Raw genomic sequence first — 26484 nt, forward strand, 5'->3', positions numbered from 1 at the left:
TCGAAGGGATCTGATCAGGCTTAAATGCTGATGGGAAGGATCCTGTAGGAAGAGGTCGAATTGGGAGAGTGGTCACTGTTGCAATGGCATGAGGACAAGGCAGAGAGGGAAACACAGTCGGATCACCAGGCAGCACTGAGGCACATTAAAGACCATGAACTTGAGGAAGCGCCAGTCAGGGCAACCGTGTGATTTTCTCTGGCCGCCTTCACAAGGCTGCTGTAGGCTGTACATGGTAGGTCCCAGCCAATTTGTGTACGAGGACCTCCTTTTCACTGAAGAAGTCTCTGGCTTTGAAACTTCAAAATACATCTGACATGATGGCAGGTTGTGATTGAGAAAGCCGTCAATGGTGAGCGAGGGTAAGACACTCGTACCTGTCTGCAGACGGGCTCTTCCTTCGCCGTTTGGAGCTTTGGTAAGTTAGTGAGCCTCGTTAGCCTCGTTTTAATCATCTGTAAAATGGAGATAAGACCACTTACCTGACCAGGACTCTAGCAAGGGTTACACGAGCAGATCAGTGCTAAGCACTGGGCGGGGCACCTGGGACGGAACTAGCTCTCCATAAATGTCAGTGGTCACCGCCAAGGATTGTTTTACTCTAAAACAAATCGGTGTTTTATTCATCATGCTAGCACCCACACACGGGGGGAGCGGTTGATCGTGTGTGAGGAAGGTGTGTTCCTTATTCAGTCAGCGGGCTGTGCTTGGGGGCGCGGTGGGGCTCCAAGACCGCTGGCCATAGCTCCGAGTCTCACAGGGATTCTCAGTCCATCCACACCCGCTCCAGACTCCTTCTGTGATCCGGCCTCTCCCCCGAGGCGCCATTACCAAGGAAAGTGAGGCCCGGAAGCTTACCCACAGACACACAGGAACTCCTGGCAGGGCTGCTGGGAACCGGCCTCACTCAGCCCCTCTCGCTCTCCTCCTGTGGCAGCTTCAGCCTGTTGGCGTTTCCACAAGTGCCTGGGCCTGGCTGGGCCCATGTGTTTGCTGTGTTGCTGCTGTCACCGCCAACTGCTCTGTCAACCGTGGGAGTGTGGGCCTGGGCTCCAGGAGCTGTTGTCCCAACTCTGATTGTGGTTCCAGGCTTAGTCACATTTCTGTCCCAGGATCTCTCATAGTCCCTGTCTCAGCCTCTGTCACAGCCCCTGTCACAGCCTCTGTCACTGACTCTATCACAGCCTCTGTCACAGCCCCTGTCACAGCATCTATCGCAGCCCCTGTTACAACCTCTATCACAGCCCATCATAATCTCTGTCACAGTCTCTGTTGCAGACTCTGTCACAGCCTCTATCACAGCCTCTATCACAGACCCTATTATAGTCTTTGTCACAGTCCCTATCATAGACTCTGTCATAGCCCCTTTCATAGTCTCTGTCACAGTGTCTGTCACAGCCCTGTCACAGCCTCTATCACCCTCTCCCTGACACTGTCTCCGCTCTGGACCCTGCAGTGTGGCCTGTGGGGCACAGCTCTCATTACCCAGCGGAACTGTCTTTCTCTGGAAGGCGTCCAGCGAAAGGCTCATGTAATAGCAGGTTATCCTGATGTGCAGGGCTCGTGGGAGGGAGGCTGGGCCATGGGGCCTGCACAAAAGATGTGCTTTGCAGGGAGCTGGAGAGCAGAGCTCCCGGACTAGCTGCCAGCCAGGGCTGTGGCTCCCGCTATGGCCCCACAGGCATCCGGTCCAAGCCCTTCCCTCTGGCAGGGGACTAAATGGTTTTGTGTCACTGCTTTAATCTCCTCGACCCCACTGTGAGCTTCCAAGAGTAGGGACTGTGTCATTCTTTTCTTGTCCACTTACTGCAGAACTGAGTACAGGCCTGGGCTCCCAGGGTTGTTTGTTTGTTGTTTGGTTGTTCCCAAAGTCCTGGCTCATCAGGTCTAGTCATGTCCGATCGCCACCAGAACCAACCTACCTTTGGGTCCTGGTGCTCACCCCCAACTGCCAGGGCTGCCATTCTCCAGACTGCTGAGCCATCCCAAGGATGGGCTCCTCTTTCCCTCTTTAGCTCACACTCTGCCCTTCACCTGGCAGGGACCACCTCTCTGCTTCCACTTTCCCAAATCACACATGCCTTCTGCAAAAGCCAGTTCAAGCGGGACCATCTCTCCCTGTTTCCCTCCTCCATGTCCTTCCTCCTCCTCCCTCTGCTCTCCAGCCACTTGGCCACATTACATGACCCTTGTCACTGGCTTCTTTACAAGAGTCTCTGTCTCTGTCTCATTCTTGTCACAGACGGCAGTGGCCGAAGATTAGGGGTTGGATCTTTCATGTGATATAGTATGTCCTCCACAAGCCAGCTAGATCAATAAACGGGTGAATGGTTGAACAAAACCAGGAATGATGTGAAATTGGGTAAGAAGAATGAGTAGAGGAGTGAGGGAGAGGACAGTGGGCATGGCAGGGGGGACCGCAGGAACAAGGCTTGGCCAAAGTGGGGAGCTCAGCATTAGTGGGGATTGCAGGCTGAGCCCACTCTCCAAGGCCCCCAGTCCTCCCCACTATCCACCCCCAGCCCCCACCTCGCCCCGTTTGCCAATTCTCTGTCACCTCTTCCTCTTCTCCCTGGCGATCCTGTGTCTTCCTTTCCCTCCCTCACTCCTCCAGCCCAGGCTGTTGAAACCATCCCATGGCCCCTGTCGGAACTCACTTCATCTCTGATATATGGTGAATTCCAGACTTGGGACAGAGGAGTCTCTGGCACTTAGCTGCTTGGCAGCTCGGCTCAGCCAGCACCTTGGGGGCCTCCCCCCACCCAAGTGCCTCACTCTCCAGCCTGGCTCTGAGTCCAGGTGGCCCAGACGTCCTGGAGCCCTAGTGGGACACAGAGACACAGTCCAGGCCTGCCTGGGCTGTCAGCACATCTTTCTTCTTCCTCCCTGGGAGGAGAGAGGGGCATGATGTCCTGGCCTGTGCCCTGGCCAAGTCCCAAGGTAGCAGCTGGGAGTACAGGATGGGGAGAATGGAGAGATCAAGGGCTGGCCTGGAAATGAAAGGGCTCTGGGCTCTGCCAGGCTCTGGGCACTCACAGGTGGGGTCCTGCACAGGGGCAGGGACTGCAGAAAGGGACAAAGCCATGGCTCACACTCCCAGATCCTAAAGAAACCAGGCAGAGCTGAGAAGAAAGCAGATGGCAAACCCAATAGGAAACCAAGCCTGTAGGGACTTTCTTTCACTAGATCCTTAATGTCATTGGGGGAGGCATGTGGGTTCCCAGTAGTTTCTGCAGCCAGACTCTGCGGGTGAGGGTATTGGGAGGAGGGGGTCAGAAGGACCCAATACCCTCCCTCTTGGGACAATAGCCTTTCTCATAAGGTCAGCTTAGAACAACCCCTTAGTGGTGGACCCTTTCCCTAGGCCAATCCTTTGGCAATTCCTCATTTACCCCACAGAGAACGCAGCAGGCCTCACCCCCGCCAGGCTGTTCCATTCACTGCTTCCCCCATAAGAAACACACACACCACTGTATAGAAAACCCAATTCACTTTACACCTCCTCCAGGAAGTCCGCCTTGACCACACTCAGGAGCACCATTACTCTGAGCTTCTGAACCACTTACTCTGATCCTCGATTACAAACCTCTGGAATGGTCTTTCACCACTGCCCATATAGGGCATCTCCCTGTCTTCTCGGCCTCCATCCATTTGTGGCTGTGCTCAGGCGTGGGTACCAAGGCTTGGTCAAGACCAGGTGACTTATCTGTTCTCGCCACACATCTACATGCAATTGGCCTTGTTCTCTACATTCCTTCCCCCTTCCAGTTTCTTCATCGGGAAGCCCTGAGACAGGAAACCTGAGGGAATGTAGCAGAGTCCAGTATTCCTTCTTGGGGCCTCGTCCCCAGGTCAGGCCTGATTCCAGCCCCTAGAGCAGACCTACCTCAGAGCAGAGCAGAAGGTGTCCTGGGAGGACCATATCTACCCTAAACAGAAAGATGAATTTGCACTGGTGTATGGTGGGGAAACTGAGAGTCAGTTTCCTCTGATCCCACTTAGACTTTCTTCTCCTAGAGAGAAGAAAGTATGCCTCTGGAGACTCAGCCAAGACTTAGCAGGGGCAAAGAATTTGGAGAAAAAAATCCTGCAGAGCAAGACATCACTTTTGTCCCAACAGCAGTTTTTAAGACAAATATATGATCTAAATTGGATTCCAAAGGCCAAGTGTTTCCTCCTTGGGCAACGGCCTCCATTGGATATTGCAAGTTATTCACTATTCCATTATTCAGTGTTTATTGAGCACCTACTACAAATGAGATGTCATACTCCATGCGTTCATTCTCTCAGTCTTCACAATAACTTAGAAGGCAGACATCATTAAACCCATTTACACATGAGGAAGACTAAGGCATACACGGGCAGTAAAGGACAGAGAAGTACTTAATCGTGTTTCCCAGTCACATGCTCTATTGTTTACAGTGGGGAGCCCCAGACTTCTGGAATTCGCAGACCAATAACATTTCAAAACTGATTTTTGGGAACAAACACGGGATCCCATGCCAACTTTTTATTTAGCCAAGGACATAAAAAATACCATCTCCTAGCACTATGATTTCATAAAAGGGCATTTCAACACAGAAAATGTGGCAAGGATATAATGTTAGAATAAAGACAGACTTCTAAGAAGGACAGTTGGCAACCTTACCCTAAAATATCCTACATTGTTCTCTCCCTCGCTCTCTCTCTCTTTTTGTTAAATTTCAAGCAGAATTGGCTAAAACCTTGGCATTACACAGTGTGGGAGCCACACCCCTACCTCCACTGAGCTGCCTCTTTAAGCAAGAACGATGCCCTCAGCCAGCAAGCAAGTAAACTTTCAGAATTTCTCAACCCCCTCTGCCCATCCAGGTTCCCAACAAATAAGTTCTGAGACTGACCTATAATAATCAGCTACATCTCCACCCCGCTCCCAGCTGGTCTTCTGAATTTAGTATCCCTTCCAGGGAAGGAAAGCCCATCTTCCCCAGCCCCTTCTCTCTTAGACTCAGATTTTTTCTCAGTTTGTATTCCAGGAACACCAGGCCCCCTGCGGCCCTGCAGGAAGCACATCTGTTTCCCAGAGACACTCAGTTCCCCACAGAAGCTGAGAGCCATTGGTCTGTCTATGTCAGTCCAGAGGCAGGGCTTTCCCCTTGCCGGAATCTCCAGGTCCTGTCTACCGTGTTACCAGATGAGCCCGAATAGACCCCAGGCTTTCTAGGCAGCACGGGAAATGAGAAGGCATGAGACCCGGCTGGAACAAGGGCGAGAATACAGAATGTGGGAGCTCCTTTTTCATGGTTTCTCTGCTTCAACCAAACCAGACTCAGAACCACCTATCCTCCCTCCTACACCTGTGCCTGCCCTCCACCCCACCTGTGTGAGTCAGCTGGGTAGCCGAGAAAAGCCTGACCTGTGGGGCCCTTGCCCGGAGGTCCAGCTCCACAGCTTTTCTTGCTGTGAGACATTTGGCAATCACCTCCCTGGGCTTTAGTTTTCTTGCTTGCAGGTGGGAGGAAGAATGTCAGGTAGAGCCACTGAAACCATAAAATGGTCTGCAAAAATTTTACGTGGTTTAACAGATGAGGTGTAAACTGTAAGGTGCTAGATATGTGTCTCTTGTCAAATCTGACCCCTTCTTCCAGGGAGCGCTCCCTAACTACCCCAAGCTCAGCAAGGTCTCCCTCCTCAAATCTCTCATGGGTTGAAGCCTGCTTTAGTACACATTTCTTTCCTATCTTGAGTTTTGTCCTCTTTCCTAAGGATGAGTCTAAGATTCCCCACAATTGGGGCTGGGCAAAGGCTCAGTTTCTTCCTCCTCTACCTGCCACAGCTATCCTCCAATAGGGTTTTCACACAGGGGAGACAGGAGAGGCCAGTGTCATCACATGCCTGCTTTACCTAATTGTCATTTTGCACCCAAGAGCAGTCCTATGCGTGGTTCTAACGAAATTGAGGGTAGGTGACGTGCTAGAGGGAGCGGATTCCAAGGACTCTGGCCCCTGGCCACCCTACAGCAGCAGTATCCCAGTAAGCAGAACCTCAGTCATATCCTCCGTCTACTTCAAGCATCCCTTTCCGTGGCATTAGCTAACTTCCAGAGTTGCTCATGCATAGTTTACGTTTATTGATCTGCTCTCTGTCCCTCCTAGTTTTGGTGCTGAGGACCCTGAGATGAGTCAAATCTGTCCTGCCCTCGGGGAGCTCAGTCCTGTTGCGGACACAGACTGCTCTGTGTAATCAGTGCCCTGACTGATGGGAGCTCATGGGCCATGGGGACTAAAAGGTGGGACATGGTCAAGATTTGGGCAGCTGGCAAGGGTGCCTAGAAGAGAGGATGCCCTTACCACGGGTCGTTGGGAAGCCTGTTGGGGCTGACTTCCTGAAGCTGGCGTAGGGCAGACTAGCTTCTGGCTGTGTCTAGAAGCCCAAAGAAGTGAGTTAAACAGAGGTCTCCTCCAATGGCTGGCACATCAGGGCAGGCGGGGCTCCCAGCCCGTTAAGAACACTCCTTCTCAAGGAGACCCAAGGACATTCAAGGATTAGGCCTCCAAGCATCTGTGCAGTAACTGTCAGCTCAGAGCTGCTCAAAAGTAGAAATGCCAGCTAGCGGTGATGTCATCACCCTAGTCATTCCCTTCCTCCCCATGGGAGGTCCTGTTGTCCAGTGGGTAGAGCAGAAAAGCCCCTGCCAGACTCCCTTCTCCCATCTTGCTTCCAAAATTTCTGCTCTGAATGGGGTGGGGGAGGTGGTCCCAAGTGGGCTCAGAATGAGAGTAAAAAATCCTCTGAAGAAAAACTTCATGCAATTCTTCAGAGATGGCAGGGCTAGGGGACCTTTTTGTCCCCCTCCTGTCACACTTTGCTGAGGGTCTACTTCCAACCTTCCCTGGTTAACCCTTTCCCTCTAATGCCTCATCCCCATTTTTGAGCTAATCTGGGATACTGGCTCTGACAAGATCTGAGGAACCCCTGGGCCATCTTGGTGACCCGCAGGCCAAGGAGAGGAGATCTGGCAGTCCCACCTGTGCGGGTGGGAGGTGTCAGGCTGTCCTGGGGTGTGGAGGGGAAGAGAAAGGTATCTCTGGCTGAACTGGTGGGGTTTGTCCATAAACCCGGAGACCATACGCAAAGAGAGAGCACACACACAGCTGGATGGCCTGCCGGCCCTCGGGTGGGGGTGGGGAGCGGACTCGAAGGGGGAGGGGATGGTACAGCTGCTTGGGGCAGGGGGTAGGGGGCCTGGGTGGAGCGCAGCGGGAACTCCTCTAGCGTTTGTCCACATAGGAGTGTCACAATTTGGATGGGAACCCAGATAGCTAGCCCTAGAGTGCCAGGCCGCCCGAGCAGCTTACCTATTGGCTCGCCGCTGCAGCCCCGCTGGTCTCAGGAACCCCCACTTGAACCACCCGCGGAGAGGTGCGCTCGGGGATCCGACCCCGAATCCGCTGTGGGCGCATTTCCTCTAAGTCTTACCTCGAAGGGCTGGGTCTCACCCGTGCGCCTGGTGCCTCCCGGAGTTTTCCCCACGCCCTCCTCGCCCGGCTGCTGCGAGGCTCCGCAAGGGAAAGACCGGCGGGGGCTTTATCCCCCGCCGGTGTCACAGGAAAACCCCGGGAGCAGCCCAGAGGCAGCGCATTTCCTGGAACCCCCCCTCCAGGCGCCTGGCTGAGAGGCCTGGGGCTCCGCATCCGGACAACCTGCCCGCCTCCCCAGAGGCGGGTCGGAGACTCAGCCGAGAAGCTGAGGAAAGGCGAGCCTAGAGCTCGGAGGAGAGATCGGGAAACCCCGTCCCCCGCCCCTTCCCCCCACTCCCAGTCTTGGGTGGAAATTCGCAGCCCAAGCTGGAATCCTAGACTTGGGGCGCGCTCCCAGCCTCGGCCAAGGAAAGGTATTTGAGGGTGTAGGATTAAGGACGCCTCTCCCCACAGCCTCTAAGGTCTGGCGAGGGTCCACCCTGCGCTCCTGCGGGGCCCGCCCCCCGCCCCTTGCCCCCTCCCGCTCCGGGCCCCCGGCCCGCGCGCGGCTGCTCCTTTAAGAAGCCCAGGTAGGCAGGCCCGGCTGCGGGAGCCGCTCCTATGGCAACCCGCGAGCTGCGGCGGCTTCATGAATATTCCGGGGCGCGGGAGCCGAGCGCTGCCGGAGGGCGCTCCGGGGGAGGCGGCCGCTGATGTAAGCCTGGCGGGCCGCTGGGCTTCGATCGGCTGCGGCTGGAGCCCCGGGACTGGCCGGCCGGGCTCGGCCAGAGGAGGCGAGGCGAGCTCGCAAGCGGCTGGCTACAAAGCCGAGGCAGCGGGACAGACTGACAGCCAGCCGGCCCGCGGGACGCACGCCCGGGAGGCGCGCGGGTCGTGCGCTCTGCGCTCCAGAGCGGTTCTCCCAGCGCCGGGGCCGCAGCGCCGCTTCTACCCGCGCCCATTGTTCCCCGCGGGGGCGGGGCGCCTGGAGCCCGGCCGCGCGCCGCGCCCCCGAACGCGGGAGGGAGAGAGGGAGGGAGCGCGGGGTCCCCGCGCCCAGCCCGGCCCGGGAGGAGGCGCAGCGCGGCGAGCCCGGGGACCCGGAGCCGGACTGGGAGCCTCCCCGCGGCACCCAGCCTGCCCAAGCATGGGCGCCTGAGGCGGCGCGGAGCTGGCGGCGAAGGACGCGTCCCCGCGGGCGGACTGACCGGCGGGCGGACCTGGAGCAGGTCGGCGGTGCCGCACCCGCGCCCCTGCCCCGGCCGGGCCCCGGCCCCCAGCGCCATGGACAAGCTGCCGCCGTCCATGCGCAAGCGGCTCTACAGCCTCCCGCAGCAGGTGGGGGCCAAGGCGTGGATCATGGACGAGGAAGAGGACGCCGAGGAGGAGGGGACTGGGGGCCGCCAGGACCCCAGCCGCAGGAGCATCCGGCTGCGGCCGCTGCCCTCGCCCTCACCCTCGGCGGCCGCGGGCGGCACGGAGCCCCGGGGCGCGGCCCTCGGGGCGGCGGACGGCGAGGGGCCGGCCCGCGGCGCGGGCAAGTCCAGCACCAACGGCGACTGCAGGCGCTTCCGCGGGAGTCTGGCCTCACTGGGCAGCCGGGGCGGCGGCGGCGGCGGCGGCGGCGCCGGAGCGGGGGGCGGTAGCAGCCACGGGCACCTGCATGACTCCGCGGAGGAGCGGCGGCTCATCGCCGAGGGCGACGCGTCCCCCGGAGAGGACAGGACGCCCCCGGGCCTGGCGGCCGAGCCAGAGCGCCCCGGCACCTCGGCTCAGCCCGCAGCCTCGCCGCCGCCGCCCCAGCAGCCGCCGCAGCCGGCCTCCGCCTCCTGCGAGCAGCCCTCGGTGGACACCGCTATCAAAGTGGAGGGAGGCGCGGCCGCCGGCGACCAGATCCTCCCAGAGGCCGAGGTGCGCCTGGGCCAGGCCGGCTTCATGCAGCGCCAGTTTGGGGCCATGCTCCAGCCCGGGGTCAACAAATTCTCCCTGAGGATGTTTGGCAGCCAGAAAGCCGTAGAGCGCGAGCAGGAGAGGGTGAAATCGGCCGGATTTTGGATTATCCACCCCTACAGCGACTTCAGGTAAGGAGGCCGATGCGATCCTGTGGGTTCCCTGAGCGGTCGCAGGCATGCTTCCTTTCTCAGCCCTGCCTCTCAGCCGGAGTTAACTTTCCTTCCTGGCGCGCGCGGGGAGCTCCGAGAGATGTGGGGCGCCTCTAGGCACCAAGACACCCCCAGACCTCCGCCTGCACCGCGCTGGGAACTTTTTCTGTGTTTCAGGCTCCAGTCCTCGCCCTGTTGGGGTCTGGGCCACATTAGAGGCCGCTGAAAAGGGGTTCTGAGCCTGGCCTAGCCCTGCAGACAGCCGCGAGTGGGCTCTGCCACTTTAAGCCACACTTCCCACCTTCCCCGCGCTGGGCTGTAGTCAGGGTGGCTATCCTAGAGGCAGTTCCAGGCCATTCTGCCTGCTGAGCAGGGCCACGAAGGGAGACAGACCTCTTGGCAGAGGTGCCAGCTCCTTGGGCACTGACCGCATGTGTTAGCTTCTCCTTCTGGTGCCCTGGGAAGCTGCAGCTGGGGAGGGAGAGCTGGGTCCCCTGGAGGACTGAGGTGCAGGATAAAAGCCCTCCATGCCCACCTTAACCCTGGGTCCAGACCCTCATGGCAAGTGGTAGGCCAGGAGCAGACATCCCAGGCGCCTGGCATCGGGACCAGCAGGACAGGATGACCTTGCTCATAGTGGTCAGGGAAGATGCCTGGTGTCCTGACTGATGAGCAGCTGGTCTCTGACCCCAAGTTCATCCAGTGCCCCATCCTCACCCCAGAGGCCCAAACTCCAGTAGCTACTAGGACTCCCTGGCTCAGTCATGGGTCCCCAGACAAATGGTGTGACTGTCAGTCAGGGCGAGGGGCCCTGCCCCCTCCCCCAAACCCTGAGTCAGATGCCACTGAGGAGCAGGCAGCACTCGAGGCCTGTGGGGGTATCTGCAAAACATGAGGTTGGTGATTGCCTCTGAGGTTGAATAAGGGATGCCCCCCTATCCCAGTCAAAGTCTTGGGGTCCCCCAGCACCCACCTGAGTTTTCCTGATACATCGGACTGAAGTGAGGGTCTAAAAAACGTTACCCTTTAAAGCTGAGTCTAATTCATTCTCTGCACCCCCCCAGCCCTGTCCCCTATTTCGCTCCTTTCCCTGCCTACCCTGCTTGCCTGCCAATATAAATGAGCATTTTGCCAACCCAGAGCCCTTTTTGCAAACTCCAGGGAAGCTAGGTTTGTAATGAGAGCAAAGCCATTTTCCATCCAATGGGAGAGATTTCTCATGCTGGGAGTGACCAGTCAGGCAACACCCGATGGCTTAAAATAGTGGTGACCAGAGCCCCCACCCCACCTTTCTTTTTTTTTTTTTTTTTGAGGGATGGCTCTTCATAACCCTAATATCGAGTGTTCCCTTCCCAGGAGTGTGGGAGGCCACAGGATAAACAGACAAGCATAGTCTTCAAGTTGCGTGAGCCAATGTGGGACCCTCCCACCAGGAACTGTGGCTGTTCCCCAGGACCAGGTTCCCAAAGTGTGGGCTCCCCTCTGGTCAGTGCTAGGACTTAAGGCTCCCAGCCTGAGCTAGGAAGGAGTGGACAGGAGTTGTATATCCCGCACCATTGGGGTTGGGGGTGGAGTGTTCGGGGATGAAGGCTGAGCTTCCCTTCCCCCCTCAGAACTCCCTGGAGGTGGTGGCAGGCAGGCTGTGCCCATCTCTACCACTTGAGGGCCTTTAGGGGCCCTCCCTCCCCTTGCTCATCTCCCCACTGTTTTGGTTGTCAGAGAGCCTCTGGTCAGGGTTCTCCTAGCCAACCCCATCGCATCACCCCATCGGGGGTGTGAGGGGCCAACCCCAAGCTTCCCAGCCTCCACAGACAACAGGCTTTGATCGAGCACCTTCTGGGAACTGGGCCTTGTCTTCCCAGTTCTCCCTTATCCTGGATGGTGAAGGATTAGGACGGGATTGATTGCCTCGTGGGAATCTCCCCACCTTCCCCATCTTCCTCTGCCCATTTTGGCTGTCTGTCCGCAGTCCCCCTGCTGCAGACTCTCTCACTAACTGCAGGCTGCCCGGGACACGGCAGGGGCGGCTGGGGGCTGCGCGGTGGTGGGGATCGGGAGGGGTGCACGCAGCAGGATTGATAAATGGGCGACAGGATAAGGGGTCAGACTGGGCTTTGAATCTGTGCTTGTACCACAAGCGGCAGAGACAGGTAGCTGGAAGCCCACATATCTGGGGCTGGGTGGAGTGTAAGAAAAGAAATCCAAGAAAGACCAGCTATGTGTGTCTGGAGGGGCAGGGGTCAGACCTCTAGGACAAAACAGCTGCACCAGGTTAAAGAGGCAAGGGCCTGGCTGAGTCTTCTAAGCTTAGGAAACCCACCACTCAAACTGGCTTCACCCCCACCAACACCCCAAGCAGAGTTTCAGCCCCCGGCCAATGGGCCTCTGCGTGGAGCCCATTCCCACTGCCCAGCTCAGCCTCCCAAGAGCTTCTGCAAGCCCTGCTCAGGCCAGTCGAGGATTTATTCATCATGTTGATGGGCAGGAAGCATTGATCCTGCAGAATTGGTTTAATAAAGGATCGCCAGCAAACCATGATAGATTGAGTTTGCGGTTTGGAGTTCAAGGCTCACTGTCATGGGCTCTTCTGGCATCTCCCGTTCCTGGGGGAGGAAGGTTGGATGCCTTTTCTGAGGGCCCAAGTGAACTGTGCTCTAAGGGATCTGCAGAACCTGGGCCATGGCTAATAAGAGGATTTTCTGGGCTCTACAGGCTAGTCTGCCCCCTACCCCCCACTCTCTACCCCTCTCACTTCCCAGTTGCCTTTTAAAATTTATATTTAAGGTTTGGTGAGGGAAGAGGCCAGGACACACAGCCCCTCAGGATGGTGCTCCCTGGGCTCCTGCCCAAGGCTGGTTGAGCTCTTGAGTCCCAGATGGTTCCTTCCTTCTGCATGAGCCATGTCCTGGGAGCCCAGCTTGGCACTGGGAACCCCGAACAAATAAAACATAGTGTTTTTCCAAAGAGAGAGGAAAGGAGCAAGGGATCCGAGTGAAATGTACCTGGTTTTGTTCCCAGAAGCCTGTCAGGCTTTCAAGTGTTAGGCTCAAGGGGGTATGCCTGGGTGTGTATATGGCTAGGTGTCTGTCTGAGCAGGTGTCTTGGAGCTGTGTGGGCGGACTGGGGGCTGGCAGGGAAGTCCCCATGTGGGATGTTCATGATGGAGTACTCCTGTGCGCCAGACTCTATCTTGGCCTTGAGAGGGGAGGCAGACAGAAGCTTGGCCCTTCTCTTCCCTCTGCTCCTATCTCTCCTAGCCTGAGCCTTCTGAAGCTGTGAAGAAGGGAAGGGAAGAAGTGTCCTAAAGGGTCCTTTCCTTGGAACAGAAAGCGCTGGACCCTGAAATCATGGAACCTGGGCCAGTGGCCTGATAAGTCCCTAATCCTGACTTCTGGAGCTGGCCTCCAGCCCCAGGCACTGCCACTGTCCCACTTCACATCACTTGCCCAGCCCTCTCTGCTATGGGGCTCTGCTTGGGTTATGAGCCTTCTCGGAGCCTCAGATTTCCCACCTAGCAAAATGGGAATCCTTTTGCCCACGTCAGACCTGTACACCCGTGGTCACCCTCTGGAGGCAAGCAGCTCCAGGGCACTGTCTGAGCCCAGTGACTCTGCTGGGAGCCACACCGCTCCCACTCTCACTGCCTCCTTCCCATAGTCCTGGATGGACCACATGGGCCTCCGTCCTTGGCTCAGGCCAGTTCTTCTGAACCTGTGTCAGGGACATAAGTGAGAACGTGCAGGAAACTCCAGAGTGTCTATGGAGAAAGATGCACGTATATCCAGACACAATAGGATGCTGAGTTTCTGGGGTCTGTGGACTCCCTAAGTTGAAGACCATGTAGCTCATGAACCCCACTCTAGCTAGACCATCCCAGAAAAGAGTGCCTGGTCTGGCAGGGGCAGGTGCTGACCAGCTCCCTGGGGCTGTCTGTAACCTGAGGCCCCGGCCTCTCACTGCTGGCTGGCAGGATGGGCATGAAAATGGAGCAGAGTTAGATGCTGAAGAAGGTAGTCTGGGGACTAGTCACTTTTCTTTTTCCTCAGTCCCACACCCAGCGGTCTCCCCTTCAAATCGGGCCGGACTGTTTGCATAGGAGGTGGTGAGGAGGAAGGAGGAAGCAGCCCAGCTCTGGGTTGGTGGCTAGGGGGTGGGGGGGTGGGGGACTTTCCTGGGGGTCATTGCCCAAAAACACAGCTTCTGCTCTCAGGAATGTGGGTGCTTACGCTGTCTGTTGTGTGGAAAGCCAGGCCCAGAGAGGAGCTGCAGGCTTTGCGGTGCTGGGGGCGGGGGAAGGGCGCCTTGGTGCAGAGGGGAATTCCAAGGTGAGCTGCCTGGGCGGTGCTGGCAGCGGGCACAGTGGGCAGCAGGATTCTCCAGTGATGAGGATGTGCTCCCCCTGATAAGCCTGGGCTGGTGGCAAAGGCCAGCACCCAGCTTGGGGCAGAAGGGCTCCCGGGATGCGGGGTGTGCAGAAGCCCCATGGGGCCCGGCCCCCTTGCGTGGCCTGGGTGGGGAGGCCAGGGCTCCAGCTTCTCTCCCTCCAGAGGCTTCAGTCCACCGTCTGACTGCGGCCTGACGAGCCTGGGGGCTATTCTCCTGCCCGGCCCTGCCCCCCTTTGTTCCCTTAGCAGCTGTGAGCTGTGAGGCTTATGTCAGGAGGCCAGCCTCACACAGTGCTGAACTGTCTGCCTGTCTGTCTGCCTATCCACCTGCCTTCCTTTCCCCTGCTTTTGGGCCCCTGGGTCTTCTGGGGTGTACTTGGGCCATGCAGCCACTGTCATCCATCTGTCCCCTGCCTAACTACCTCAGGGCATTGGGATGGAGCTCTGTGTTTGTTTGAATGCGGCACTTGTCACATTGTCATGTCATCCAACTTGCCTGGGGATCTGGTGAAACTACAGGTTCTGACTCACCAGGTCAGAATTAGGCGCGGGGTCCGAGAATCTACATTTCTGCCACGGGCCCAGGTGACACTGAGGCTGTGCTACGCAGCCCAGAGCTGAGCTCTGAGGACTGGGGTTCAGGTCATGTGTACGTTCTCTGCTTAGCCTGGGTTCCCTGACGGAGCTCCCTGGGGGCAGAGACCGTCTACTCCTGGTGGCCTCGAGCACTGAGCGCAGCCGGGCGAATTCTGTGAACCGGGTGGAGAAACCGTTAGCCTCGGAGGTCAGCCACATGCTTGGGGGTGTTGGATTCACAGCCCTCCCTCACCTCCTGCACTGCTGTGTGGACCCTGCTGGCCCTGGAGGCTGGCCGATGGGGGTGGGCAGGGGGAGGCCACGCAGCCAGAGGGCCCTTACCAAGGCATCCCGTCCTGTCTGTCACTTGGGTGGATTCTCTCCCATTCAAAGGGCCAGAGCAATGCACCCAGCCAGAGGAGCAGGGGCCAGGAGTGCAGTGACCACTGTGCGGCACGGAGGTTTCTGGGAAGGGGCAGATGTCAGCAGAGAGACCAGAGGTGTCAGGGCAGGAGAGTGGGTGTGAGGTGGCCCTAACAATGGCTGCCTGGGAAGAGGAAGAGACATCCAGTAAAAGCAGCTGGTTTGACACCTTGAGGTTGTGAGTGGGGGATGGGGGTTGTCTGAACCTCAGTGCCCCCTCCACTGGCCCACACCATGCCTAGCAGCCTCCCTCATGGGCTGGACTTGCCTGTCACTTCTCTCTGCCGCCTCCCACCCTGGGAGGCAGCAGGCTCCATACAGATGACGGAGATGACCGTGTCATAGCAGCCCGAGTGGCCCCTTGTCACAACACTGGCCATCCTGGGGGAGTTTGCCCTGAGTAGAAGGTGCGGTCCCAGCAGGGAGGCGGGGCTCGTCACAGATCGAAAGAGGCCACTAGCTGCCGCGCATACACCCCTTGGCTCAAGAACTCTTACAAAGCTGCGACTGCCAGTGGCTAATTAATAGAAGGGCTACTAAGGCCGGCCAGGCCGGCCTGCTGGGGCCCAGGGGATATTGAAGAATCCACGATTCCCAGCCAGAGCGGGCCGTGGGTAGGGCAGGGGCATTGCCTTGGCTTGGGAGAGGATGTTCCCTGCCAGCCAGGCTTTACTGAGAAAGCATTGCCAGGGCCCTGGAAATCTGCGATTCCCAAGCCTAGGAGGCCACTCAAAGACACTCTTCATCATCAGCCCCCGCCCAGGATCGGGGTGGCAGCCGCACAAAGCGAGGGTGCGCTCCCCACCACCAGGGCTGCTCAACATGAGACAGCAGTGCTTAGGACAGAAGTTGCTAAGCAGCATCCCATGGACCAAATACAGCACCCAGATGTGTTCTGTTTGGGCAGCAGAGTGTGTCATAACAAATCCAAGACGGTGTTTTAAAATGGAAAGATGTGACATAAAAATTTGGCTTTCGGGCTTCCTCTGAAAAACTGGAAGCTCTGGCGGCTCTGGCCCCACGTTCCCACACCAGAGCGGGCTGCTGGAGCAGACTAGAGGCCATCCCGTTTAGTTTGGCGTGTGCCCTCCCGTCACCTACTGTCCCTAATGTCCCATGCCCAGCCGTGTCATTCATGCACCCTGAGCTGATGACCTCCCCCCCACCACCCGTAGGCTTCTGCGTTTACAACCCTCGATTCAACCCAACAGAGACTGAAGCCAGGTGGGTTGCTGGGTCAGTAACTGCCGTTAATGGGCCATCTATCTATATAGGCACCAAACTGCTGGAAACTTTGTCTCCTGTTTTATTTACTCACGGTGGCCTGAACCTTACATTCTGCTATCCCCAGTTTACAGATAAAGAAACGGAGTCTCTGACAGAAGAGAAAGATTTGCCCGAAATCATGCCACCAGGAATCTAAACACATTCTTGTCCCTCTTTGTCTCCTCCCTCTTCTTTTTTGTTAGCTTTTGAAAGCTAAATTACAAACACAGTTCAAGAAAACATTCTCCTGAGAATGAAAACATGGCAGATAATGTTTGAGCACACATTGTCGGAGGGGGGGAAGGTGCTGTGGGAGCCGCCGTGGGAGAGGCAACAGGCCCCAGCACACCAGGTCTGGACAGGCCTTAGCGAGCTGCTGGCTTAAAGCCTTCATTTCATCAAAGGGGAGCAAAGGACCAGAAAGGGGGAGCCACTGACCCAAAGTCACAGAATAAGTCCATGTCAGAGATGAAATCAGAACCCAGTGGGTTATGTAACGTCTGGCAGCAAAGATCTTAAAATTGCACAGTCTATCCCTAGATCCGAACCAGAGGTCCTGAATGGTTTTGTCACTGGAGCGTTTTTCTGTTTTAAAGATTTTTAATTTATTTATTTGAGAGAGAGCATGAGAGAGAGAACATGAGGAGGGGCACAGGGAGAGGGAGAAGCAGACTCCTCGCTGAGCCAAGAGCCTGACGTGGGGCTCGGTCACCGACTGAGCCCCCTAGGTGCCCTGACCCTGGAGTTTACACGGTTGCCCCAGCTCCATGCCTGAATTTTAGGGTGATGGGTATTTTCTGAGTCCCTTCTTAACTTAAGCCAATCCAGCGAGAAGGGAGTCTTTCTGTCCCTGAAGAGGCAGTGTCTGGAGGCTTGGATGTGCTTGCCCTAACCCCCACTCTGGGGATGCCAGATCAGGACCCTGACTGGCGTGGGGGACTTAGGGATTTTGGAACCATACCCAGATGCCGTGGATACACCTGTTCTTCAAGGGGACAGGTAGCCCATGGAGTCTGTGTTCTTCCCACCAGAGAAATTGGTGGTCATGGGGTCTATCCATTGCATCCTTCAGAGAAGCAAGGAAGTGGAGTCCTGGTTCAGGACTGTGTGTCCAGGGTTGGAGCTCAGGGTGTGATCAAGGTCAGGTGTCTCTCGGAGGCCACAGTTTAGGCCCACGCTGTGACCAGGATCCAGGTTGAACCTGAGACCGAGATAAGGCCTTGGTCTGGGCTCAGGGACTGGAGTCCTCGAACAAAGCCTTGGAACCAACCCAGTGCCTCCCTGAGGCCTCAGGACTCCGGGCAAGGTGCGCATGGGGCCCACCTCCACCTGGTGCCCTCCCCTTTGAGAAGCCCTCCCTTTCTCTAAGCTCCCTGAGCTCCTACACCTCTTAGCGTCTGAGCCAGCTGCCTCTGGTCCTCTCTGGGAGGGAAAGTACAAATGATAAATAAACAGCAGTGCCACTGCTGCTGACACCAGAGCCACCGAACCTGACACGTGACGGCTCCCCGCCCCGCACTGCTCTCTCATTGTTTGGGGCTGGTGTCTGTCTGCCTAGCCAGGCGGCTAGCTCGGGGCCCCCACACAGCGGGGCTCCGGCTGGGTGGTGCGGGAGCCCAGAGCTGGCTGGGATGTGTGCTGTCTTAATGGAGGGACTCCCTACACCCCACCCACTGCACTCCAAGCCCCACAAACTTCTGAGACCGGCCGCGGGGCCTCTGGGTCTGCTCGCGGCAGTTGCGGGGGCCTGATAATTGGCTGCTGATGATTTTGTGTCTGTCTAAGCATTTATCCATGTGGGTGGACGTGTTATGTCTGCGTGAACGAGGCTTTCAGAAATTAATATGTAACATGGGGCTGGCTCATGTACCGTCTTCTGGGCCTGGGGAGGGGCAAGCTTAAGGGGTAGGGATGGGTCGTGCCCCCTCAGAGATCAGATGCTCCTTTCCAAGACTGTGGTCACCCATTTTGGAGGACGGGGGTCACTACCCACCCGGCAAAGAAAATAGGATTTCAGCTCCTCTTAGGGTGGATCAGTATGGGATTGATGGTCCGGGAAGGCTTCTTGGAGGAAGCAGATCAGAGCTGGATTTGAAGGAAAGAGAACCATTCTGCATGCTTTCTTGGAAGTAGGTTTCTGGGAGATGGAGCTAAGGGGCTGGGGGTGGTGGGATGGTGTTGGTAGCCCCTAAGAGCTGGTTACTCAAAATCTGCCTCTTTGGACTTGTACTTATTAAGCTCAGTGCTTCTGCCTTAAGGACCATGAGCCCCCTGCCCTGGGGCTTGACCCTGCTGCTGTCTGGGTATGTGTGAATATATTTGCAGGTATGCGGGGGTGTGTGTGTCTGTCTGTCTGGCCTCTCCTCATGGGTCCTTGTGCCCAGGGAGCTCTCCTGGCCCCAGCCCTAGGCCCAGCTGCCCAACCTCCAAGACAGTCCCCTTCTCTTGCTGTACTATGCCTGGAAGGCAGGTGTTGCCGCCGCATTAGTGTCACTGAGCGTGTGGCCTGGAGCCCAGAAGTAATTACCCTGCAGTTCCCTGTTGTAGGCTGGAGCAGCCCCTGTCAATGATTAACGCAAGTCCCCAGCCAGTTGTCGCCAAAGCCAGCTTCTCCCACCTATCGTCCGTCACAGCATACACAGCGGTTTTCCCTCCTGCAGGGACAGGAGAGACCCTCAAGCCCACAGGCCCCATCAGGGCCATCAGCGCCTCATAGAAGAAACATGGTCCAGCGGGGGAGACGCTGCAGCCGGGGCCCGTCTGCGCAGCATTGGGGCCGGCCCACCCTGGACCCCCGTGTTCTCTCCTCCTGAGCTTTCCTAGCTTAGAACGGCCCACCCCTCCCACGCTGAGCTGGCCCTCCTGACCCTCCTCCTGTTCCACTGTATGACCTCAGCAAAGTCCTTTCCTGTCTCAGTGTCCAGGGTCAGGGCTCAGTCTGAGGCTGAGAAGAGAGCAAAGTTAATTGCCCAAATAGATATTGAACCTGCGATCCTGACCCCATTAGTACAAATTGAGCCAGCAGGGCAGGGACAGCGCAGCTGATGAGTGGAGCTGATGAGAACCTCCCTCCCTCCCTCTTTCCCGAGACTCTGCAGAGGCCAATCCAGGCTTGAACCTGGAGTTGTGCAGCCCCAGTACTCCTGGGGCAGCGGGAATTCCTGCCTCACGGGCCTCTCTCCACGGAGGCTCTCCCAGCCCTTTGTGCCTGGGGGGCGGGAGGACAGAGGGGAACAAGGTGGAGGCTCCCAGGCAGTGTCTGTCTGGTCCGCTGAGCAACCCCCAGCCCTCACATGAGATCATGGCCTCCGTGGGAGTGGACATCAGGCTTTCCTTTTTTTTTTTTTTTTTTCTTTTTGGTTCTCTGGGCAAAGGACAGCAGCCCCCTTCTCCTCCCAGCCATCTCTCCTGGGAGACAGTTGTCCCCTCCTGGAAGCTCAGACCTGGCCCCCGAAGAGTTCAGAGGTGAGGCTCCATGGGGAGTGCGGGTCATCCTAGACAGCTGTGCCCTGAGGAGTCCTGGGGGACAGGCCTGCAGCACCACGGGCTTTGGAATTGGCAGGGGAAGGAAATGCGGCAAGCTGTTCATCCTGTCCCAGAGGCTCTGAGGAGTCATCCTCCCGCTGTGTCACTCCCCAGCTTCTGGGGACAGAGCCGAGGGGGCCCCTGCAGTGAATAAGAGGCCAGTGAATGCTCTGCCCCATCCAGCTGTGAGGACTGGGCCGAGGCCTCCCCTCCGGGCGCCTCGCTTCCCTCCAAATGTGGACAGTGCTTCTGGAGAGGGCTGGCTTTTAGCAAGACCCCAGGCCCCCGAAGCTGAAATTGGCGGGCCACACCTGGGAGCTTCGTGTGACTTCAGACACCTGGTGTGGCACCGGGCGGGTATGATTTTGGGGAGATTGCTTCTGCTTCGGTCACTTGAGGAGCTGGCAGGCTGGGCCCCTCCAAGGCCCTCCCTACACTAATAGTCCGCAGTTCTCCGGCCAAAGGGCATCTGCCTCAGTCCCTCAGGGCTCCTCGGAGCCTGGGGGTGACATGGTTGTTCCCCAGCCTGCCGTCCAAGCCCATGTGTGACAGGCCCCTCTGCAGGGACTCGTTACCTTTTCTTCTGTCAGCAACCAGAATCCTAACCCTCTGGGGCTGGTGGGACCCCAAGGACCACGGCCCTTGCTCCATGTCCCTGTCAGACTGTGTTTTCCTAGACGGAAGGCAGCGGAGTCCTATCTGGTTCCTGTTGTCAAGAGCCCAGGCACCTCCAGGGGAACCCCCATCCCAGCAAGAAGGGGGCCATGTCGACCTTCCCAGAGCCAGTATTTAGCTCCCTGCTCCAGGGCGGCCCTCCCGCGGCGTCCATCCTCACCAGAGAACCACTTCTGCCCTGAGCCCGTCCCCCTGGCGCCCCCTCCTTCGGGAGCAGGTGAGCTCTCTCCTACCCAAGTTCCCCTGAGGTTACGCTCACGTGCTACTCCTCAGCCGTTTGCTATTTTTGTTCTAGTCTCCTGTGTGGGGACAGCTGTGCTTGAGCCTTTGTTTCCTGGAAGCTGGGTGGGCAAGTGCTCCAGCTGCTCGCCGCCTCCCCGTTTTTCCCCCAGATAGTCTTGTCAGACTAAGCTCAGAGAGGTTAGGCCACTAGCCTGAGGGAACACAGCATCCTGGCATCTCGGGGCGCTGTAGAGCAGATGACTCGCAGTACGCGTTGGGGTATGTGTGTGCGTGCGTGTGCATGTGTGTGTGTGCGTGCACTCTTACGCTAGTGTATCTGTGCGTGCACAGACTGAAAGTCTCAGCCCTTCAGAGAAGTAGTGGGTTGGTATCTTGGTGTTCCTTACGGCCCGGCTGTGCTCAGTTGTACCTTCAAGAAGGTGCCATCACAATCCCTTCCTCGAGGAGCTCTCTTCCTCTGCAGCCCTCATGGCTTCCTACAGCCCCGGAAGAGTCCGGACAACTCCGTCTGGCATTCAGGATGCCCCCGACTCTCTTCAGACCAGTACTGGGTCGGGAGGCTGGGGGTGGGGGCAAGCAGGGGGCCAGAGTTCTCTAAGGCTTGCACTCTTCTCTCCGTGAGTTTCCATCTGGCTGGCTGCCCTCGGCTGGCCCCTCTAGCCTCTGCACTGCAGGGGTTCCTGGAACTGGCGTGTCTTTAGAGATCGGCCAGCTCCCTCCTTCTGGGGAAACTGAGGAAAGGATTATGAGAGGGCAGGGACTTGTTCAGGGTGCACGGCAGTTTAGAGATGGAGAGGGATCTAGAACCCAAGACTCGCGGGCCCCTGGGCTGGACACCTACCGTGTAGCATGGTCCTCCTTCCCGTAATTGCGACACTGACCTTCCTGCCCAGGGCACAGGCTCGGGCTGCCTCCTCTCTGGGGCTTTCGTACACAGCAGGCCATGCTGCTCCCTGCTCCTCTCTGCCCTGGTGCTCAAGCCTGGATGAATTTGCCCTCCCGCTCTTCTTGGTCCACACTGCAGAGCAGACGGTCTCCTCACTACCCGCCCCCTCCAGCTTATGGGTCATCTGCCCATGGAACTGGTCTGGATCATCAGCTCCCCTGTGGGGGTGGGTCTGTCTGTCCCTAAGACTGAGGGCTCCTTGTGGTGAGACCGGTCCACATGCGCCAGTATCCCCAGAGCCCTCAGGCCAGGACCTGCCTCTTAGTGGTCACAAGAATAATGATGATGATAACAGCCTGCATATACTAAGGATTTACACTGTGTAGCGTATTATAAATATCTCGCTGAATTCTCCCAGAATCCTTTGAGGTGGGATTCATGTTCTCCTTTTGTGCATGAGAAAAGAGGCTCAGAGAGGTTAAGTGATCTGTCTGAGGCCACACAGCCAGATATGTAGACACTCAAAGAAGGCCTGAATTCCCATCTGCTACAGTCTGGCTACTCCGGTGTGGTCCCGGGACCAGCAGCTTCACTGTCACTGGGAGCCTATTAGCCAGGCACATGTCAGCCCCCAGCCCCCCGCCTAGTGCAGCCCTATCTGTGTCTAGATACAATCCCTAGGTGTCTGTGTGCAGAGCACTGTGCCGTACGACAGAAAGATCACACAAGGGGGAAGATTCTATCAGCAACAGCCCTCAGCTCATCTCGGAACAGCCGAGACTGGCCCTCACTGGGTGATGAAAGGCTAGGGCTGCAGCCCAGGACTGGGAAGGGCTGCGCAAATTGTCAGGGGTTTCACGGGTCTTCTTGGGTCTTCAAAACCAAAACCAAATTTTCTTCCTTAAGTCACATAGATAATTTGAAAAATAAAAATACACCCAGATCCCAGCTACCTACCCACAAACAAAGCACTAGACGCCCTTGGCTCTGAAACTTCTGGAGGCGGCCCCAGGCAGCCCAGGGAGCAGCTACCTGGGAGCCCTGTGATTCTGAGTCAGAGGGTTTGAGGTGGGTTAAAAATAGAGCCTAGTGGCCAGAGGCGAGTGGGAGGAAGAGAGCAATTTGTCTGTTATGGGGGGGACCCCCCCAAGTCAGGAGGTTGGGCCTGAAGAGGGGCCGGTGAGAATAGGGGAGTGATGCCCTCAGAGGCAAGAGCTGTGGGGCCCAGCCTGGCTCTGGAAGGTTGTGGGGTGTGGAGTTCCGGCCTGGGGGGAAGGGAGAGTTTAAAATGCCAGCCCCGGGGCACAGGAATTGAAGACCCCATCCAGCGCCCAGGCAGCCGGCAGCTTCTTTGGGAGGGTGAAGGGCTGGGCAGCAGCTCTGCCTCAGAGAGTGCTGAGCAGGAGCCGGGACAGGGAGGGGACAGAGAGGGACTGGTTGCAGATCCAGGTTTCACGGGAGGGAGGGAGACAAGGAAGGAGGCTCTTCTGTGTGGCTGCCCACGTGTGTGTTGTGGGCAGGCACGTGGTCTCCTTTGCCTGTCATGCCTGCCCTTCAGATGGCCTCCCTCCCTCCTTCATCACCGCCCTCCTCCAAAAACTCTGCTCATCCTGACCTCCGTGCCATGCTAACACGCTTTCTGCACGTTGATGCTGGCTCCCCAGACGTTTGCCGGAGGACCCCATGTGTCTCTCTCCTGACTCCAGTGAGGGGACTCTCCCCAGCACAGGCCACCAGGCACCAGCTAAAGGCAAATTTTGTTTTTTGATTATAAAAGAAGTAAGTATTTGCACATTTTTAAGAAAATAAAGAACTTAGAAATAGAAGGAGTGTAGGGAATCTAGAAACGTGTGACAGAGCAAACAAAATCACTCCTAATCCCACCACGTAGCCGTGATCAGTGTTGACCTTTTAGGGTAGTTTCTTAATTTTTGTTTCTGGCAGTTTTTTTTACCCCTGGCAACAGCCTTTAGTCCACCCAGCCATTTAGCAATAAGACAATTTTGCCGAGAGGCTCCTGTGCTTCTCATTCCCAATCCCAGGCCCAGTTATGTGTTCCTAGGAAAAGGAAGAGCAATGGTTTCTGTTCTCTGGGGTCGAGGTTAGGGGGCAGGGCAGGGCTGAAGACATGACTCATCCTGGGTCTGCAAAGTGGCGGATTCTAGGAGAAGGTGGGACTCTCTCCTTCCTACCCGCCCCCACCTCCTGGAGCTCTGGGCTCTATTTCACCTATTTTGGGAGGAGGGAGAATCCTTAAAATCCCCACTGAGAGGGCATGCCCCTAATGAGGAGGTGCTCTGCCACCACAGGCCTGTGCCGCTAAGCCTAGATTGAGGCCAGTGTCCCCCTACCAGCCCCTTCTGTCACTCCACTCTGTCGGAAACCCCAATCCCCATGCTTCTCCTGGTCTGTCTCTTGTTCATCTCCTCCCCTCCCCCCCTTGCCCCCACCAGCTCTGCCCCTTCCTTCTCTATGACTTTTCCGCCACGGTTTTCAGCACCAGGTTCGGGGGTGGGGGGGAACATTCTCTAATGGATGTTCCTGGGAGTCTTGGAATCCTGGGGACTTGGACAGTACACGTTCCACCCAGATCATCGGAAGCCTGTGAAAGCCTCGTGGGTCTCAGTGAGCTACCATTTCCTGTGGCTTCTGCTGGGCCACCTGTCACTCCGCTCTGCGGCCTAAAGCACGCCTCCATTCATTCGCCCACCGTTCACGCATGTATTAGGACGCACCGCATAAAAGGCCCCGTGCCAAGTTCAGGGAGTTGTGTAGGCCACCAGATATAAACACACAAATCAAACACACAATTCCGTCATAGCGTGATAAATACTATGCTAGAGCGATACGTACAAGGGGCACCTAACCAGATTTCTGAGGATTCAAAGAAACAACACCTCCTCTGAACCAGGGGGCCTGGGGTGGGCTGGGGTGGGGAGGCGAGTCCGAGGCAGACACCGGCATGTCGGCAGGCCTGGAGGACAGGAAGCGTGGTGCATTTGGGGGCAAGGAAAGCTGCTGGTTTGTCTGGAGCAGAGCGACGAGGGGAGGAAGGGTGGCAAGACGTGGGAAGGAAGCAGAACCCAGATCCAGAAGGGCCTGGGGGACGACAGTGGGACTTGGTTTAGCTGGGAGCGCAGAAGGACTTGGCTTGGCAAAGTGTGGAGAGTGGATTGCTGGGAGCACGTGGAGCCCACCCGGAACCCTGAAGTATGCAGGGTCCTGGAAAGGCCAGGGGCCCAGTTAGGAAGCCACGGGGTGGGCCGGATGGTAGGCTGATGAGACTCCGCATTCCACTGGCTGGGTGTTGGTAGGCGAGGGAGATAGAGGTGAACTCTCCGCTTTCTCGATGGACATTTGGATGGTGGAGGAGCCCGGGCTGGGAGCACAAGGGTTTGGGAGGAAGCTGTGTAGTTACCTGGACGTGGCAAGAATGACGGGGGCATCCAGGGGTCAGATATAGTCAGCAAGTGAACACATCGGTGTGGAGCTTAAGAGAGAGGTCTGATGTGAAAGCCAGCAGAATCACGGAGGCCTTGGCAACTGGCGAGGTCACCCAGGGAGAGGGTGCAGAGAGAGAAGAGGCCAGGGCCCAAAGGAGCAAACACACTTGAAGGTCACGCAGGGGAAGAGGACCCCACCAGGGGAAGGAAAGGGAGAAACAGAGAGAAGGGAGGAAACCAGTGTCTCGGCAGAGTGGCCCAAGGGGTCAGGTGATGCTGGGGGTCAGCCAGGAACAGCACGCGGTTGCCAAGGGGTCGGCAGGAGTGTGGGGAGTGGGAATGGAGGTGAGAGGGCCTCTCCCAGGAAGCTTCTTTCCGATGGGCAAAGGGATAAGGCAGAGGGATTGGAGATTCAGGAATGGTTTCATTTTATTTCTTAAATGTAGGGAGCTTAAAACAATGAGCTGGTGGGAAAGGACACTCAGGGAGGGAGGCTGAAGAATCAGACAAGAGGGGATAGCCTATGGGTCAGGGTCCCTGGGAAGGCAGAGGGGACTCCTGTCAAGAGACCGGCGGGGGGGTTGCCAATGCTTTTGCGACTGGAGGAGGATTGGGGAGATGAGGGAGAGGCAATCGGGGCAGGAGTCTGGTGGCAGAAAGAGGAAGGGGGAGTTTTGGTGGCTTCTCTTCTCTCTGTAAGGTGGAGGGTGGTGGTATTTGCTGAGAGTGGGGTAGAAGAGTGGTTTTAGACTTTGAGGAGAGAGAAGATACTTTGAAGTGGCTGCTAGAGGAGAATGGTGGGGAAATTTTCCCAGGGTCTCCTGGAAAGGTGGGGTGGGTGGGGGAGAGGGCCAGTGGAGTATGGAAACCCTGATGAGGAAATTGAGGCACGGGAGCTAAGGCGCTTATGTATTTAGCAGGACAGGTCTGAGGCTGTGGGATTTTTTGCACAGTCCCTATGGAACATGCAAAGGGTGAATGGTAGCCCTGATCCAAGGCATGATCTTGTGAAGTGGGTGCCAGAAGGATGGGGTAAACGAGGTAGAAGGGCAGAACCCTTGTGTCCCGGGGGAAGGGAGGAGGCAGGAGGATCCTGTGACTCACGGTTCCTGAGGCAGACGCTACGGAACAGACTTAGCATGACTGGCTAAGAGAGCTGGAGAGAAAGGAGGTGGGGGTGAGAGATGGAACCACTGGAGGGGTGACATGGTCCGTCCCCTGCTGCAGGAGTGGGTGACGGACATGCATGGCAGGAGAGTCAGGACACGGAGCCACTGAGGGCCTGGGTGTTTGGGCTTGATGTATGGAGTGGAAGTCACGCAGGACAATGGCAGGGTTTGTAATGGAATGGAAGGCTGTGAACCAAGGGCCAACATGCCCAGGGTCCCCAGGTGCGGCAGATGGATGCTGGCAGGATGGCCAGAAAATGACAGGGTGCTCAAAGGATCCTGAAAACCTTCCTAGCACAGGCAGGAAGTGGCCCCAGTGGGGGGAGGGAAAGGGGAGGAGGTTGGCCCCACT

General features: G+C 57.2%; 1 protein-coding gene across 1 annotated transcript in view; it reads left to right on the plus strand.

Annotated features, from left to right (window-relative positions):
• The first annotated feature begins 8659 nt into the window (after window positions 1-8659).
• HCN4 (hyperpolarization activated cyclic nucleotide gated potassium channel 4) overlaps window positions 8660-26484 on the plus strand; it is a 41532-nt gene continuing 23707 nt past the window's right edge. Inside the window, exon 1 of the mRNA XM_047739281.1 lies at window positions 8660-9520. Within this exon, the coding sequence (XP_047595237.1) occupies window positions 8724-9520 (797 nt within the window). The 5' untranslated portion in view covers window positions 8660-8723. The remainder of the gene's footprint in view (window positions 9521-26484) is intronic.

This window comes from Lutra lutra, chromosome 7 (genome assembly GCF_902655055.1).
Source record: "Lutra lutra chromosome 7, mLutLut1.2, whole genome shotgun sequence".
In the NCBI taxonomy this organism is placed as follows: Eukaryota; Metazoa; Chordata; class Mammalia; order Carnivora; family Mustelidae; genus Lutra; species Lutra lutra.